This window comes from Pyxicephalus adspersus, chromosome 6 (genome assembly GCF_032062135.1).
Source record: "Pyxicephalus adspersus chromosome 6, UCB_Pads_2.0, whole genome shotgun sequence".
NCBI lineage: Eukaryota > Metazoa > Chordata > Amphibia > Anura > Pyxicephalidae > Pyxicephalus > Pyxicephalus adspersus.
In genome coordinates, this window is record NC_092863.1 from 47350145 (window position 1) to 47368439 (window position 18295).

An 18295-nucleotide genomic window follows, 5' to 3' on the forward strand; every position below is an offset into this window, starting at 1 on the left:
AAGGAGCAAAGTTTGATTTTTTTTAAATACAGAATTAACAAAGGTGGTTGGCAATTACTTGTCAGTTTAAAATATTTTAAGCAACAATTGTAGATTCTTTTTTATTCAGGGGGGGGGGGGGGGTGCCAACAAATTTTGGAAGTTCCTGGGGAAGCTGTAGATGATTACCTATTTAGTGTTGCCTTTAAAGTCCCTAAGCCAACACTACTGCAATCAGCATGGTGCCACCAGGGATCATTTTAGCTTTTTTTAAGGGTGGCATTCTGAAAACCATTGTAAGTAAAATATTTTTCAACCTGACCACTAATATAGGGGGCATTTAACCCATGACAACCAATGAATTGGGACATTTTCTAGGTTATTTGCTGGCATTGAATCTGTAAACCAAAGACGCTAACTATGATAGATTTGCACAGGTCTGCATCAGATTTACTACTGCAGACAGATTTGCATTCTAATCACAGTTAAAAAAGTGGTAAAAGTCAGGCTTCAGTGCTACTTCACAGCAGCTAAAGGAGAATTTATGACTCAAGCTCTAACCTTGCAGTAAATCTGTCTCATTGCTCCTGTTTATCACTGCCTTGCTGTGTGACAGAATTGATAAATGTCATTCAGTATGCAAATCTAGTAGCGGAGCTGGAGAGAAACTCATGCAAATCTGTTGAGAGTAGTCACTGGATTCACTGGAACTCATGAAAAAGTTAACTCCAGTCTTGAATGGTGCTCAGCACAGACCAGTGCTGCTCCCGTCCCATGATACAATATACTGCTTACAATAGCAGTGTCTTGATTTAACCTTCTCTGTAAACTAAACCTTGCTAAGTGAACCATGTTAGCTTCCATTGTTAAAATACTTTTAGAATTACCTTTACAGGTCATTCTCAGGCATTAGTTTTATTATGAACTCTTGTATAAACTTAAGTCTGTTGTGTAAAAGCGTGTATAATTCTTTGAACTTTTTGATGTTGGCATGTTTATGATAAGATTTAATACATTTTTCCAGAGTATTTTTTCCTATAAATCAACAGACAGAATGGATAACCAATTGTCTCTAAAAGTTTATAGAGAAAAACTGAAATAACAGACTATAGGTCATCAGCACTATTTTTTTAATTTAGCATAGAAAAGTTTTTATAGTGCTAGTTGAGGAAAGACAATTCATAACAGATGCACCCTACAGATAGCACAAGCAATTCAATAATTCCATTTAGTGCACTGCCAAGTCTGCATGCCATCAAAAGCATGGAAGACGGATTTGATTGTGAACAGAACACGTATGAATTGCTCTGAAAATAGACCAGGCAAAGAAAAATGTATGATGACTGAAAAATGTAATTGACACACTTCTGAAATATTAGTAAGACAAATGTTTAAAAAAAAATCTCATTATTTTATTTGGTATTTTTTTTTTTCTAATTCCCATCACAAAACTGATTCAATGCATATACAAAAACTCATTTATAAACCTTCCAAATGCAATAGCAATTTTATACTAAAAAAAAGTTTTGGTAAAGTAGTTTTTGGTTATTTTTTAAAATAAAAACAGCATAACATACAACAGAGACCTCAATATTCAGATTATAGTCAACATTTTTGTTCAGCAGCTAAACAACCAAAATGTTAGGAGCTCTGCTGCTTACCTCCCTAAGTGTGCATAAAAACATTACAGAGAACGGGATTGCACAGTGACCACCTTTATCAATCCAAATCATAGCTTATGCTGGGTCTAAATTCAAGCTGCTGCAGGGGTTATTAGTACTGAGATCTCACCACTTGTAGATTTCAGGACATACATATACACAATCTACCTGCCCAAGACTTTTGCCCAAGACTCCCAGACAAATGCATTTTGATTCCTGTGTAGTTTTTGCTTCCTCCCCCATTTTATGACTTGTTGCAAAGTTACAATGTTGCATTCCAATCACTTTGGAAGACTAAATACATGCAGCAGACTGATGGCATCATCTTGGCCCAGGCAAAGTCTATGATTGGACGTAAAAGGATGGCTTCTGAAAAATCAAAAGGGGGAGGTTTTGTGGGAGGTTAAAGTGTTGCTTTAAACCAGGGGTCAGCAAAATTTTATGGCCACTAGGCCATTTATGGGGTGGGCGGGACCCGCCCTAATGGCTCCACCCACCACCAGGGAACGCCCCCTGAAATGAAATCCCTCTCCTCCATATGCATTGCGGAGGAGAGGGATTTACTTTCAGGGAGCTTTCTATATTTACCGCGGCGGCAGAATATCAACGCTGGCCGTGGTAAATAGGGGAGCAACAGCAAGGAGGCGGCAACAAAGCTCCAGCGGCTCTGGCAGTTCCTAACGACCCCTGGCTGATCTGGTTGGCAACCCGTGCCTCCAGAGCCTCAGGTCGCTGCCTGGCATTAGGCCAGATGGGCCAGGGGGCGTTAGGCCGTATCTGGCCTAAAGGCCAGGGTTTGCCGACCCCTGCTTTAAACTGTATTTAGTATTGAGATAATAGAGATGTTCAAAATCTGAATTCAACAGAAACCTTAAACATATTCTTTCAAGTATAATTTATTACCACCAATACAAAAAAAGAATAGTTATGTAGACATTTTGGAACCAGAATTATATACTTTTCAGTAGCATAGAAAGCTGGACTCTCACAAAGGCTATAGACATTACCTTACGATTTTTTAGTTGATTATGATGAACAAAAATGTTGATAATCAAGATAAGCAGGGTAAAGCTGCGTACACACGGCAAATTTTTCTCGCCCGATAATCGGTGTCGGCCAATTATCGGGCGAAAATCTGCCGTGTGTACAGCCGGTCGTCGTCCATCGTCCGACGACCGTCCTGGCGGATCCATGGACGACGACCGATCCTAATGAAAGGGAAGGGGAGAGCGCGCAGCAGGGTGCCGCTCCGTCGCTCTCCCCCTCCCCTCTCCATAGAGCATGAACGGTGCTGTATGTACAGCATCGTTCATGCATCGTGCAGTCTTTTCTCGTTGGAAAGGATCGTGAAAGATCCTTTCCAACGAGAAAAATTGCAGGTGTGTACGCAGCTTAAGTTCTAATAGAAAACAAATTTTACAGCAACAGGCAAGAAAGATTGGAAGACTGGAAGACTGGAAGAGACTGGAAGATTGGAAGACTGGAAGATTGGAACAAAGGCTCCCTTTTTGAAAGATTTGCTTTCTAAAATTTATGGTGTTCCTTTCTCATAGAAATCATAAGGTTTCTTCACAGATATCATTTGCAGCATCTCATAAATGTGCAAAGGTTACCAATACTACAAAGAGGGATAATGCTGGCAAAATGTTGGTAAGATGAGAATTGTCTGATGCATAATTCCCAGATGATGGCTCCTCTCAGCAGGTGTATCAGAATAAGCTTTTGGATAGTCTTCCCGGTCATATTTTAAAGCTCCAAGAAAACCTCTTCATTTCCAATACAGATTTATGATAGGCAGCCACATTCTTTTAATAAACAAAGGCACTGTCTATGGGAAACCTGGTGAATAGGCTCAGATGTTAAGTTTTCAAACTGATAAATTACCGTCATCAAAAATTCTTACTTAGAATGTTGATATTCAGAATGATAAAAATGGCTTAACTAAACTCGAACATTATTAGTAACCCTAAAACTCCAAGGCTTGCTCATAACACAACATTTCTATCTTACATCAATACAATATCTCCTGATGAGAAATAATAAATACATATTAGAATTCTCCATTGCTCTATGCATGCAGTAGGGGATAATATAATTTCAAACATCATCTGTCAAGAATGGCAGATTTAGTTTTACAATATATATTTAAACAATACATATAATATTATTACATATAATGTTTGGTATTTTTTGTGCTATTCATCAGAGACATTTATGGCACAAGAAAGAACATAGAGCATAGACAAAAATACACATTACTTTACACTTGTACTACTATTGAAGTGCATCAGATTGCATGTAGATTTTAACATGTTGTTTAAAATCCAGCTAGTTATTAACTTGTAAGCACATATACATAATAGCTACCAGAAAATGATGCTGTTATGCTTCTGCTAAATAATATTTCTAATATATTACAAGGTTATACAGACATTTACAAGGAAGTATAGGCACTTGCACATATGGGATATCTTTACTGAATTTAAGGATGCAATAATGTATAGTGAAAAGCTGAATAAAGACAATAGGCAGATCAATGCACAGGCATATATAAACAATCAACTCCCGAATATTACCCTAGTTTACCTAAATAATGCCTATATTAACTATTAATTGTTACTCAGCTTTAAACCAGGGACTTTAATCAGTTATGATGGTTGATGCAAACTGCTGTTTTCAATAAGATGGAGTTGCTTTGTCAGGGCACACAAGTCAGATGCTCATCTTTAGTCTCTCTTCAGCTCTGTGCATCCGCTATTTTGTATGTGGCCACAACAAATGGCTACTACTTCTCCTTCCGACCTTTTATTTCCTGCTACCTTGCTTCCTGTGTAACCATGATTTTTAGACGAGCTGGATAGACCACTTATTATTGGAAGAGGAAGTCTAGCTACTGATCAAATAAAAGAACATCAAGCCTTTGCATCTGATTTATTTGGATCTAGCTATAAAAATTTTGCTTCTGTTCATTTTCCTACAATACTTTTTTACTCTTTAGTAATTTTACTCTCAAAGCAGCAAACCCCTAAAAGTATTTTGTCAGCCATGGTAGATAAAATGGTTCAAATATTACTTTACTTTTGGATTTTGTTGTAGTTCTAGCTACTGTAAATACTCCAGTATAAACCAAGATTTATACATGGTACAAAACTGTATTTGAATTTCAAGTAGCGGTGCAATACAAAAAGGAGAACATGGGCAACATATGCATAAACAATAAAACTACAACAAGGAATACCAGAAAGAATTAGTAAGATAAGAATGATGCAGACAAAAAATTCACTGACATTATGACATATTTAACATAAGCTTAGACAATTGATAACGTTTTGCAAGGTCTCCCAAATAGAGGAGTATTTTGCCCTAAAGGAACAAGTGAAAGTGGAAAGAGGTATAGGGGAACTGGGGGAAGGATTCCACCTAGAACTTCTTAGGCAAAGTTTCTGAGCTAGATGAATAAGAAAGCCATGAGTCCTATGTTTTATCAAACCTATCAAGGTGTATATTGAGAGTACTGGTGAGCTTGTCATTGACCTTATGCCAGTTGAGTTTGGACCCAATGGCATTGACAAAATCACACCTGAAAAGTAATCTTGGTTTATACATAATCTATACCAGAAGATAGCACCGTGCCATCATGCAAGGTATTTAACAAACTCTTGCCATTTGATATTAGAATTCGTCACATACTTTAACTACGGACACCGTACCAGCTACTGGTACACCATGCACAAAAGATAATTTAAAAGCAAGTGACCCATCAAAACCAATTCAAAAACGTAAAAAAGATTTAAAAAAAATCTATAGAATGAGCCCATGTGTTTTTTTCCCCCTTTTAACCAAATGTTTTGAAAATAATACACTGGGGATATATTATCACATTCAATTTATTGGAATTCTGTTGAATTTGTTATCACCTACGGCCAAATTTTGTGTCCTAGGATTATACTCGAGCCATTACAGGTTTCCCCTTGAGTAAGTACCTTGGTTTATATTCATATTGGTTTATATTCAAGTACATGCAATATTTACTGTAACCCATATATAATACATGCAGGGAACAAAATGTAAAATGTATAATTTATGTTTTAGAATATATTGACCATATGCTGATGCGATGATCTTTAGATCCAGCTGCAAGCAGTCTTTCTTCGGGTATAAGGTGGTCTGAAAATGCCACACAGTGCACACTTGCTGAGTGATACTGCAGAACAGCTAACGGCTTCATTTTCTTCCAACCAAAAATACGAATGCGAGTATCCCAACCTGCAGTCGCCACGATCTTCTTATCTTCCCTGATTGTGACATCAGCAATGCCTGGATTGACAATCTCCTGGGTTTTGAGAGTCTCAAATCAGAATAAAAATATAATGATTAAAGAGCTGAACATGATATTTTATAGTAATATTCAAGAAAAAGGAGCTTTGAAGATGATAAGCAAAATAAAAATATGTTTATAAGCTGAGAATGTGAAAAAGATGCCACTTTGGGAAAGTACTAAATTGCTTAAATTTCAAATGGAAAGCTTTTAGCAATTACCAAACCGAAACAATTTACTTACGTTTCTATTTAATTTCTTCCTATTTAGCTATATCATTACTTTGTCCTCTAGAGAAAGTAAAATATATTAACATTCCATGTACTGAATGTTACAAGCCTCCTATTGCATTGTTTTCCCACTAATATTTTTTACTGCATGTAATGCTTATTAGAATGAATTTATTTATTTTCATAATGGAACTACACTTGGACTGCAGCCCAGGGTTCTGTTACTGAAGTGACTACACAACAGCATGCCAATTGGAACATGAGAGGAGCGGGCCACTGTGCTCACTTCCACATGATGTCATTAGCTCAGGTACCTGGAATGTAACATTCCACACATCTGCTTTGCATTATTAATGGATGAGTGGGAAAGGAAACCTGAAATCATTCACTATCCCTATCATTTATGTGGGAGGCACATCTATTTATTTTATTAATGCTCACTAAATACCATTTAGGGAAATACATTAGATAGCACATGGAAATGATCAAATGTCAAAACTGTCCAAAAGTATTCAATAGCCAACACATACTATCATATGATCACTAAAAACTAATAAAAGAAAAAAAAGAAAAACACATATCAAACTGTATAAACAATTTAACACAACATATTCTAGGCATACAGATTATGGATACAGCAATACACTACAAATGACTAATAGTAAGGTAATAATACATCTTGTTAGACTTCCAAGATTTAAAGTATATGTAAAGCCAAAATTAATTTAAAAATATTTCAGATAAAGTGGGAAAAGGGTTAGTTTACTATTTGTCCTGGATACCTGCTCTGGTAACAACTGAACAACTGTCTAAGAGGGGATCATTCCCCATTTTTGAGAAATGCCGTTTGTTGTGGCCCTGGGACAGGATTTGAGAGGAACTGCACAATAGTACAGAGAATTTAAAAAAAATGATCAGTTTTAAGCTTTTACTACACTATCCATATAACTAAACAAATGTTTGGATGTCAGACATACTTTGGGGACATGTAGAATTTATAACTGTATATAACTGTATGCAAAGAAAAATTCCAAACTCACCATAACCCTTTCTATGGTTCTACAGTTATTTGGGACCAGTCTGGAATTTAAATTCTGTGTTTTTTAATTCATGCTATTTTTGCTTTTTTGTTTTGTTTCAGTATAAAGTCAAAAATATGATTATAATAATTTTCTAACATTTTTAATTTGATCATTTTTTAATCTGAAACAAGAGGAATGTTCGTTATACCACACACTAGCTACAATCCCTAATTTCTTTTTTTTGGCCTAACTACAAAGAAATTGAAAGTGAATGAAAACAACCACACAGAGTTTCATATATATACAATCATCAACAAGTGTGGGAAACTTTACAACCATTATAGGTTAAAATAAACATAAACAAATAAAACAAACAGTCATACTGAATATTTTAAGGCATTCATTCAGAACTATGATGTTGTAAGCAGGAATGATGAATTGGCAAAAGGCTGTTAACTAAACATTCCTGCAGCAGAAGGACAAGTATTGTATGGCTGAATGGATAAACCAGATGGGTTGGTATTTTTTACCTTGAGGTTCTGCTGCTCGTCAAGAGTCCAGACATTCAGTATGTTCTCAGAGGATCCTGATACCCCCTTGGCATTCACGCAGTCAAAATCAAGGCTCATAACAGGCTCTTTGTGGCACATGATTCTGCTCATAACTTTCTGTTCTAGGACATTCCAGAGGACAACAGAACCATCTTCATAACCAGCAATCAACAAGGGACTGGACTCTGATTTAGGCTGTTAAGCAAAAAACGTAAAAAAAAAAAAGAAGAATTTTAAAAACCAATGCAGTAAACAGAGACAGAAGAGAACCTTCAATCAAATAAAGTAAAAATGTAAAGTCCCAGAAAAATGAAAACCCAACATGTGATGTCAAATTAAATTATGCTTTTATTGAATAAAACAAAAAGAAAAAAAAATGATTACATTGGACACAATGCTATCATGGCTTTCCTATATTCATATATAGAACATTCATACAATTCTACTTCTGCAAAGGATACTGGGATAACAATTCCAACTAACCACAGTGACATCAGAAGCAGAATTGAATGCTACTGCACCCCATGATGTACCTCACCCTGGATGAACCTTATCCACACTTGGAATCATTTATATCTTCACATGTTTGTTTTTGCCAGGTGTGCATGAAAACTCTGCATTTTTTTGGACTTACCTGACCAACTAAAAAAAATGTCTTTACAAACACTATATACTACTATACACAATGATTGACAGAACAAGTCCAAGATGTTTTTTAAGTAGAACATTTTTAAAATGACCAAAATAAAATAAATTGTGAATCTATTTTGCATAGGTTAGAACAGTGGTCCATTTGTTCACATGGAATGCTTCTACTGATTGGTAAACATAGTCTTGGCCACTACTGTAACCAATAAGATATCATTTGATTAATGATGCCAAGGGTCAAAGGCCATGACACGCTGACCAGACACCTCATTTATTTTAGCCTCTGAAATAACTGAAAGGAGATGGAACCTTGGTGGATAGTGTGTCACATTTCAGAGAAAAGGATTCATCATCTCACCAGAGTGAATTATAATAACCAGTCAGACAGGAACTGGTCAAGCCAGGATAAATATCCCTAGGGAATGTCAGGTTTAAAGTCTTGTTCTGTTGTATTATAGCTGTCATACATTCTGCAGTGCTATGGAATGCATTGGCTACACTGATGTATTTGGAGAAATGGCATCGTCATTTGTTTCTTACATGCAGATTTCTAGGGACTTTATTTTTCATTCACAACTGCTCACAGTGCTCTAATGTTGAAACGGCAACAACTCAACTTGTCTAATGACAAAAGCTGTGTTATTAAAACTAGTTAAAGAAAGGTAGGACACAATACTGATGTTTTTTAGCTCACCCATTCACTTAGATATGTGGGGGACAGCTTCTTCTATGAGAAGATTACTTTTACAAATATAGGTTCCCCTTGTACATATGGCTGTTCTGTTTTTAAGCTTTTCAATAATTTGATTTGATGGTTTCTATTTTTGTGAATTTCTTGTTGACATGTTAATATTCAGTACCTATTTTAGAACAAATAGCATAGGCCCAAAAACTGGTACCACATCCTGGATTATTACAGAAACATTCAAAAAGTGTGAATTTTAAAGTAAACACATAATATCCTTATATGTATTTACATAATAAAATCCAGAATAAAATAAATTTTTATTTGCCACAGAAAGATCTTGCATCCTGTGAGACATAGCTTCTCTGTTGGGACCTCTTCGTACCTACAGGGATGAATTTGATTGCTTTTGATCCCCCTGTTCTGGCATCTTCTATATGGAGCTGAACTGTTGTCTATGGGTACTTATTTGATACACAGTTGTTAGAGTCACTGTACAATAATTTGTGTTTCTCCTGAGGAAGCTACAATACCGAAATGCGTAGAGGAACACACAGGTTTACCAGGAAAAAAAGGGCAACTGACTATAAAGAAAAAAGTTTCATGCATAAGCATACAGCACTTATCTGTGGAATTTTAGTTTTGAATGTTATTATGTAAATAAATAAAAAGGATGAATAAGTGTGTGCCTTAAAAGCCACTTTTTACGTTTCTATGTTTTAATAATTAGTACCTAATCATGTATTTTTGTCCACATTTGAATTTATCTTACCTGGGATTTGCAAATAATATTTTGATGCACTATAGATAATTTATGGTTTTGCATTAAAAAATTGTTTGGGAAACCCAAAAAACAAAGAGGTTCTACTTAAATTGTTTGGGGTATCTTCCATGTAATACTATATATATCTTCTATTCCTAAAGCACCCATACAATAATGTCCCAACATCTATCACCTCCATGCATTTAGTTCCATGAGGGACCAGAATGTGGCAAGTGAAAGCAGGTGGTTTTTGTAGAAAGCTAACAATGCCAGGTTTCACCAGCTGCTAAATGCAAGTAAAATCTGTAGTCTTTACACATATGCTAAAAGGATCCTCAAAATGATGTGGCATTTTTATAAAGAAGTGAATGTAACACTCATCAAACATTCCCAAAACATGTTAAATTGATATTAAAGTAAAAAAAGCTAGAAACTGTAAGTGGGTGGGCTCTTTATTTTAGAAAAAAACATGCCATGTCTCCTCTGCTAAAGCTCAAATGTATCTGCTAGTTTGCAAGCTTATGTAGACATTACAAGGAGCTGAACAATGCAACTCCAATAGGGACTCCTGGGGACAACTCTTTTGGATGAAATTTGTGTTCATGTTGTTTCTTTAAAACAGGAAGTGAAAGAAATCAACCTGCAAACACTAATAGATAACATACACCTTAATAAATACCAAATATGTAAAATCTAAAAATTGGGAGCACCACGTCACAGTGAACAAACCTACAATTGTCAAACTTTTTAAAAGGAAATGTTTTTTAAAAAAACTTAAAATTAACCCTAAATGATGAGCCTTTTTTGGGGGATGGGGGGGGAGCTTTTTTTTCCTATTCATTTGACATACCTTTTTTCATTTCATTTCTGAACCATTGATCACAAAGGGTCTGCAAACCAAAAGGTAATTGTAATTGAAAGTGCTGAGTAAAATGTTTTCTTTATGAAGGAAATAAAAAAAAATCCCCAATCTTTTTCTTACTAAAGTTTTTACAGGTTAGTGCACTTTCTTTACAGCTTATTTTCATGTAACATCTCCTGATCAGTATGGTTTGCTATTTTTATTATATTAATGGACAGTGGGAGCAAATGCAAAGAGGGTAAGAATATTCATGCTTTTAGTTTAGCTTTAAGTGTTAAGGCTTAGTGTTAGAGGTAAAGTGAAGACAGGGCCATATAGCAATGTATTCAAGTTGGTAAGAGATCATTGTTAACATTATGAAACCCTTTTTTCTTCTCAAAACAAGCAATACATATCTGACAGTGGTTCTGACCTCAGCCTACGGCAGCCCAATATTGGCACTACCTGCATACATATTCCGGCCAGCACTGTAGCGGAAGGTTGCAAATAACCCAGGACTTGGACCCAGAACAAGTCTAAAGCTGCTAACTGGTAAGTATTACACGGATAAATTGGGCATTTTTATTAGTAAGAAGAGAGGTCTAGAAAGGATTATAGAGTAAATGAGTTCTAGGTTTCCTAAGATATAAGTGTTGGTGGTAAGTTAGAGCAGTAAAAGATAGAGGATACTTAAAATGGGTCATAATTATTGATGGTTAAAGCAGGACTCCAGGCAAACAGCTTTTTATACAATTAAATACAAATAAGGGGAGCCATTTCACCTGACAAAGAATTAGTGTATCCATGGAGTGTGTCCATGGAGTCTCAAGATTTACATAGCTCTGTCTTTCAGCTCAATTCTATCTAGAAAAAGAGAGAACCTGATCTTTCTTTATGCATTTTCACTTACAGGAGCCTCCCCACCCAACCCTTGTATGTTACTATGGCCTCTTCTCTTGCCCTTGCCCATGCTCCTTGCGCACTAGAGAACCTCAATTGATTTTTTCCTCTCTGTCTCTGAGCTCTGAGGTATAGACATACAGAAGACTGCAAGAGTCATATTTTGTAATAATACTACCTGGATTAAAAAAAAATAAAAAAAAATATGGTAATATGATGTATTGACGAGTACAGAGCTATACAAATTTGAGTAATTTATATCTACCTGACATTAGGCTTTAAAATCACATTTATTTTCAGTGCCATAAGACACGTCATGTTGATGAGAGATGTGGGAGGAAGGAATATTTTTATCACTTTTCTCTGATCTGTAAACGTTTCCATGCTCTATGTATGTTGCTTTTTCCAAATATAATGTTACATAAGTTTATCTGTTTATCTCTATGTATCTGTAAACATTACTGTTTGTATGCTTTAATATGACAACACATTTGCAGCAACTTAAAAAAACATTCATATATTATTTGAATCTGTGAAATCATGTTTGTCACCTGATTCTCTTCTATACCTTACAATTATGCAAGAAATACCTTGAGGTCATAAAGCTTTCAACAGCACATTCACAAAACATCATGTACTTTACAATATGTAATTCACAATATGTCATTATTCATACGCTTTCCTTATCTGAACAATTACATAGTGTGTAAAACAATAAATCAAATGCTCAAAATGGAGAAAAAAATTACCTAGTATAAAAATGATTTATTCAGTGCTGTTCAAACATTGCCATTTCATTTCCACTGTCATAAGATCCAGGACGCTACACTAAATGGCACTTTAATAGAATCACCCAATCACAGGACATAATTATAATACAGGGGGATATTTAGAAAGTGATTTTTAAAGCCAGCAAATGATCAATTCATCAACACCAGACCCCCATTATAAGATTCACTTTATATACCATTAGGCCCTTTAGTTTGCCACATTTATCCAAGTGTTTGATTGATTGTAAAAAGTAATCATTAAAACTGAAAAAAAAAACCCCAGAGGTGGAGTGTCTGCCTATCGCTACAAGGGTGACCATTCATTTTTATGAATCTCTATACCCCAAATTAACTCTCAGTTTAAATATGTTTAATATATTTCAGGTGCACATACTCCTATGGGTTTATTTTATAAATCACCTAAGATTCACCCAATGTCTACCCAAAATTCCCCTTTTTTCACAATGAATACAAAACGTATGACTCGTGAGTAAAAACGCATTCACACATTTTCTAAACTGGATCCAAACCGAAAAATGTGTACATTTTAGGTAAAAATTGGGTGAAAATGTAGTGTAAGCATTTACAGTTAATTTTCTTCATAATGCAGAAAAAATATAAACAGCAGGAAGCCTAAGCTTTTCTAATTGCAGATCTATAGGTCTGCCCCAGCAGAGAGTGTGCCACACTTTTGCAGAGAGACCACACTGTTTCCATGCTGGGAACCATGTTTTTTTCCCTGCAGGATGCTAGCATGGGGCAAATCTATCAACTTTGACTCCTTTCTTAAGTGGTAGAACTGTAAAACTTTGCACATCTTTGGTTTTAACAGACCTGGAATGTATATAGTGGATTTACAAATTATTGCTTAAAACAATTGCTTAACAGGAAAAAAAATAAATGCACTGACTGCACTGACCCAACCAAACATACTTTCTGCAGCTGCTGACAAGATCCGTTCTGCGATCAGGTGTTAATGATTCAAAGCAAAACTACAATTCAGTGAAATTACGTGTTTTATTATGGTAAAAACACTTGGTTCGTGTTTTTGCTAATAAAACAAAATCAGTCTGTTAATATATATAGATATACTATTTCATTACTTTTTACATAAATGTACAACATTTACACTACCTAATAATAAACCTAATGTGGGTCAGCTTTTTCCTAAAGTTTTACAGAAACAGTTCCATGACTTCAGTAGTACACAGAGTTCTCTGTTCAGCCATTAAGTAAAGTGACCTGGTTACATCAGGGGCCACACACACGATTACAACATAAAATGCCTTTAAAGATTCAGCAACTCAACTCATTCTCTTCTTATACAGCATCATGGAAGAAGTTGTTCTATATAGACATGAACTAAATTTTAAAATTTGTCATGAAAATTAAGAATGCTAACCTGCCAAAGTTTTATGCACATCACCATTCCCCACTTGCTGTCTGCACCAGGGTTCATGCAGCCTAGTATCTTTTTGGATGCTAGATCTATAACTTGAACCTGTTTAGAAAAAGGAAATTAATGTACTTATGTTGCTGTGATAGAAGTCATACAGTAAACAAAACATATATACATTTCATAATATCCATCCTTTTCTCATTATTTAAGCTCTCCAAGAATGGAGAAGATACACTTTCATCAGTGAACCTGGGTGATCCATTAAACCTGGAATGAATCTGTTCCAAGATTAAATAAATATGATAATAAATAGCAAACAACTTTTAAAACAAATTCCTCGAGGTTTGCTGGATTACCCAGGTTCACTGAAGAAAGTATATCCTCTCCAGCCTCGGAGAGCTTTAATAAATCAGGCCCACTGTGTGGGTAACATTTTGATCTTACTTGTCTTACATGCGACATCCTCAACAGCATAAGAAGAATCTTATAAGAAGAAGACATTGTAAAAGGGAAATACAGGATATTACATGATGTTTTAGTTTTCCTCTTAATTCCAGGTTCAAATAGAGATATGTATGATAAAATATGTGCGTTTATGTGTATGTTATACAAAATAAAGCAAACTGGCAGGTTAGTTTGTTTTATTAATAAGAAATATGTAAAACATAATAAAACGTTTGTTTTATTGTAGAAGAGAGGTAGCAATTTTTAAGTTTAGTTTTTCAGTAGGTAACAAAGTAATTAAGGCTTACCTCTAGTGAACACTTTTAAAGTATTGGGTTCTTTTTTTAGTTTTATAAATATAAAGTGACACTTGTAAGATTCTCTAACTGGCATATTTTCTGGACACCTTGGTCTTCTATAGTAAGTCGGAAAACAACAGATCCACTGGAAGTATCAACAGGTAATAATACTATGTTACAGACAAGCTTAAAAAAATGTCTATGCTTTAACAGACTGCATAATATCTGTATTATTTTTTTAAATTTTGCCCATTATTTCACTTCAAAGTAAATACTACAATATTAACTCAAAATATGCGCTGCTCACTGAAAATACGCCATGCTTTTCATCCTCTTAGGAATCAAACAGGAGCCAGACATATACGTAAGGTGAGGACATTTTTAAGTGAGAACTTGTAAGCTTAGATTAGCACTACTAATTAAGAAAAATGATTGCTAGTTTCGCTAGAGGCTTCCAGTGTCCCAGTGGCTGCATTACACTAAAATGAAGGGTACGCCCTTTTACAAATTAATAAACTTTATAAATGTTTTGCTGACATAACCATAGAATGGAGTGTAACTCATAAATGCAGCTATAAACAGATAAACCCTTGCCCATATCACATAAACCAGGATCAAATTAATCATTCGTTGGTCAGCAGCCAAGAATGAAGACTTACTGAGAGCAGATGTAAATCACTAAATTAAAAAGTGTTTGGGCCCTTTTACGCCCATGTACATGCAGTAACACATATTCATGATATACATTACTGCAGTTTTTTTTTTTTCATATATACTTGCATAAAGTATAAAGTATATTTATGTAGCGTTCACAAGTTTAAACTTCTTACTTTTATTCACCCAGCTAACATAAAATCAATCAGAAATCATAGCCAACACACTGAGAATTTTATATAATTCTTTTTTATTTCAGACAAATATCTATTTATCAAATTTACATTCACAAAGCTTGGAGATGTAAATGTTCTGTGCAAATTGTTCCAGTTACAGGTTTGTTGCATTAATAATTGGACATTGATTGGTATTCTTTTATACTTTTACTTACTAATACACCTATAATATAGGTCATAACTTAATTGTCTGATGAAGTGTCAATTCATCACAACAAAAAAACTTTCCTAAAACCCAAACACAAGTAAAGTAACTTGTAGTAATATGTAGTCCAGGGAAGTGTGGAGTGCAAACACCTGTATATATCTTCAGTCTTCCACAGGTTTCTCTTCTGTACTAAAACTGCCTACTTTGATTTCACTATACACTGTAAGTTTCTAGCTGGAGGACAGCACCGTCGCAGATTTGCCTACCTAGCCTAACTGTCTCTGGCCAGTCTCTTTCATTCATTAGATTTCAGTTCTCTAAATCTTGGAGGCTTCAAATTATTTGTGGACATTACTTAAGGTACTCAACCTGCAAATGTAGCCTGGCTAGGTATACCCACTCACCACATAGAATGAATTCTACCTATAAAGTCATTTTGATATTTACAAAAATGTTTCAAGTGCCAGCCCAATGCTGGCATCAGGGCCTTGGGAGAATTACTGAAGCAAGTTGTTGTAATGTTTTCCAGAAGCTATGCACAATACCCTTCTGGCCCCGCCACCAGTCATGATTCCTGCATTTCATACAAGAGCACATTTTATTAAAGGACAGAAAGGTTTACATTTTGGAAAACAACTGGTTTGTAACAGGCAAGCAAGGGCTTTCTACATTGAACATATACTGGACCTAAACTTTACATTTTGCACTTTACATAAAAGGGTGCTGCACCGTCACAATCGAGGCACAAAGCCTCCCATGATACCTACATCATGCATCCCAGGAGGCTCTTGGCTGCCAGAGCAATGATGAAAAACCATCAAGACTAACAATCTTTTACGACAGACTTGCACAAAAAATTACTGATAAAGGCATTTTTGTGTATCTACCATATACTTTATTGGTTATGCTTGTAGGACAACTGTACTTTTAGTGCTCTCCTCAGACCAACCAGTCCCCCACCTGCCCAAGACTTACATCTGCCTCTGCTACTTCATGATCCTTGCTGTGCAGCCCGCTGGGAGCAGCCTCATCTGTAAATGTTTCTGTTTCTTCTGCTTATCTCTGTAATTCCTATGAAAACGCTTTTCACCACCTATGGCACAAATAATATATGGCCGTTCTATAGGATTGAATAGAGAATCAAGGAAGGAGAAGAACCCTGCTGGGTAGACTTTGAGAGAAAAAGCTGTGAGGTTCCCAGCAGGCCACACAATGCAAACATTTGGTTAAAACCCATGTTTGTTTTACGGTTTGTGTTTATATTCATTAATTTAGTGAAAAGGTAGGGAGATCAGCAACATTTTGGTGTTTGTTGTCCTTTGAAAGAGAACTAAAATATCTCTTACCTGTGAGAGTTCCTTTCCTGGCATTGCTAGTAAGCAACTCCCATTATTTAATAATGAGCACTTACAAAAACCAACACTGTCTACAGCAATAGAGTCAGTCACTTCATTCCTTCCTTCTGCCAAATTCCAAGTATGTATCTGCAGATCACGACCCTGACTGGGAGAAAAGGAGGAAACATTAGAATGTACTGACCATATCATGATTATTTACTGGAAAATTCTTGTCCAGCGTTACACGATTTATAATTGACAATAGCAAAACCATATACTTCTTATATTGTGGTGTGTCTGCTAAATCAATTACATGGATGATTAGGATTCAAATATTATGTTGTTATACACATAAATGTATGATATCAAGAGGAAGTGTTCTGGATAACATTCCCACTGCTACTGAGTGTCACGTAACTACATTTATCATGGTCCTGGTGACAAACCCAACCTCGGCTGAATTACTGTATTTTTGTACTTACCATGTTATAATAAAACAGCAACAATTGTACCATCATATACAATATATTAGAATAAATTTGCCCTAGGGTAAATAAGTAATATTTCCTTGCAATTACTGTTTTGGATATTAAAGTTCATATAAAGACTTCTGTGTGATAGTCTAAAAAAAACGGTTGATCTTAATTATTTCCTGTTATAAACTATTATAGAAACAAATGTCCTCCAGCAATTGCTTGGATCATTTCTTTTCAAACACCAGACTACATGACCAAGTTAGTTTTACCTCTATGTGTAAAACTGCTGAATCAACATAATTGACAGAAGATTCCTTGTACATGAAGCGTAATGGCTGTTACCATACGGACCATTAAACTAACATGATATTACAGGGGTAATATGATTTTGGTTGAAAGACGAATCGGGATCAGTGTTCGTACTGCCTTTTCCGTGGAATCTGACCCCAATAAAAGTTTCATTTAGATTAATATATAATAACAACACAGAGAAAAAGCATTTATGCAAACTGAAAGACACTGGGTTACAGCATATATAAGTTTCCATGAAAAGCAATAACTTGTTAATTGCCTTCGAGGTAAATTACAAGCAATTGCAAGTACAGTAGACATCTAGCCAACAGTTTTCATGAATCTTATTCAATGATTTGATGAAAGATAAAATTTAATGGTGGTTTTGCCCTAAAGTAATCCGTTGGTTTAAAGAGCCATGCATAAAGAAAAGTCTAACAAATCTTCTAACAATCCAATGAAGAGACACAAACACAAAGTGTTACGGACACTGTTCAAACAATAGTAATAAACTTTTTCAAACAATACTCTATAACCATAAAACAGTTTATGTCTAGCTTGTATGAAACAAACAAAATCAATGACTTTTGTCTACTCAAATAGTTCACATCAATAGATCACATCCAAAAAATAGGTCCGGGAG

General features: G+C 35.3%; 1 protein-coding gene across 3 annotated transcripts in view; it reads right to left on the bottom strand.

The window, feature by feature from the left end:
- Positions 1–1092: 1092 nt before the first annotated feature.
- GNB1L (G protein subunit beta 1 like) overlaps positions 1093–18295 on the bottom strand; it is a 62263-nt gene continuing 45060 nt past the window's right edge. For all 3 annotated transcript variants that reach the window (XM_072415672.1, XM_072415673.1, XM_072415671.1), the window contains 4 exons: positions 16895–17051; positions 13771–13869; positions 7741–7956; positions 1093–5988 (listed from right to left, as the gene is read on the bottom strand). In XM_072415672.1, coding sequence (XP_072271773.1) covers positions 5722–5988; positions 7741–7956; positions 13771–13869; positions 16895–17051 — 739 coding nt within the window. In that variant the 3' untranslated portion in view covers positions 1093–5721. The remainder of the gene's footprint in view (positions 5989–7740; positions 7957–13770; positions 13870–16894; positions 17052–18295) is intronic.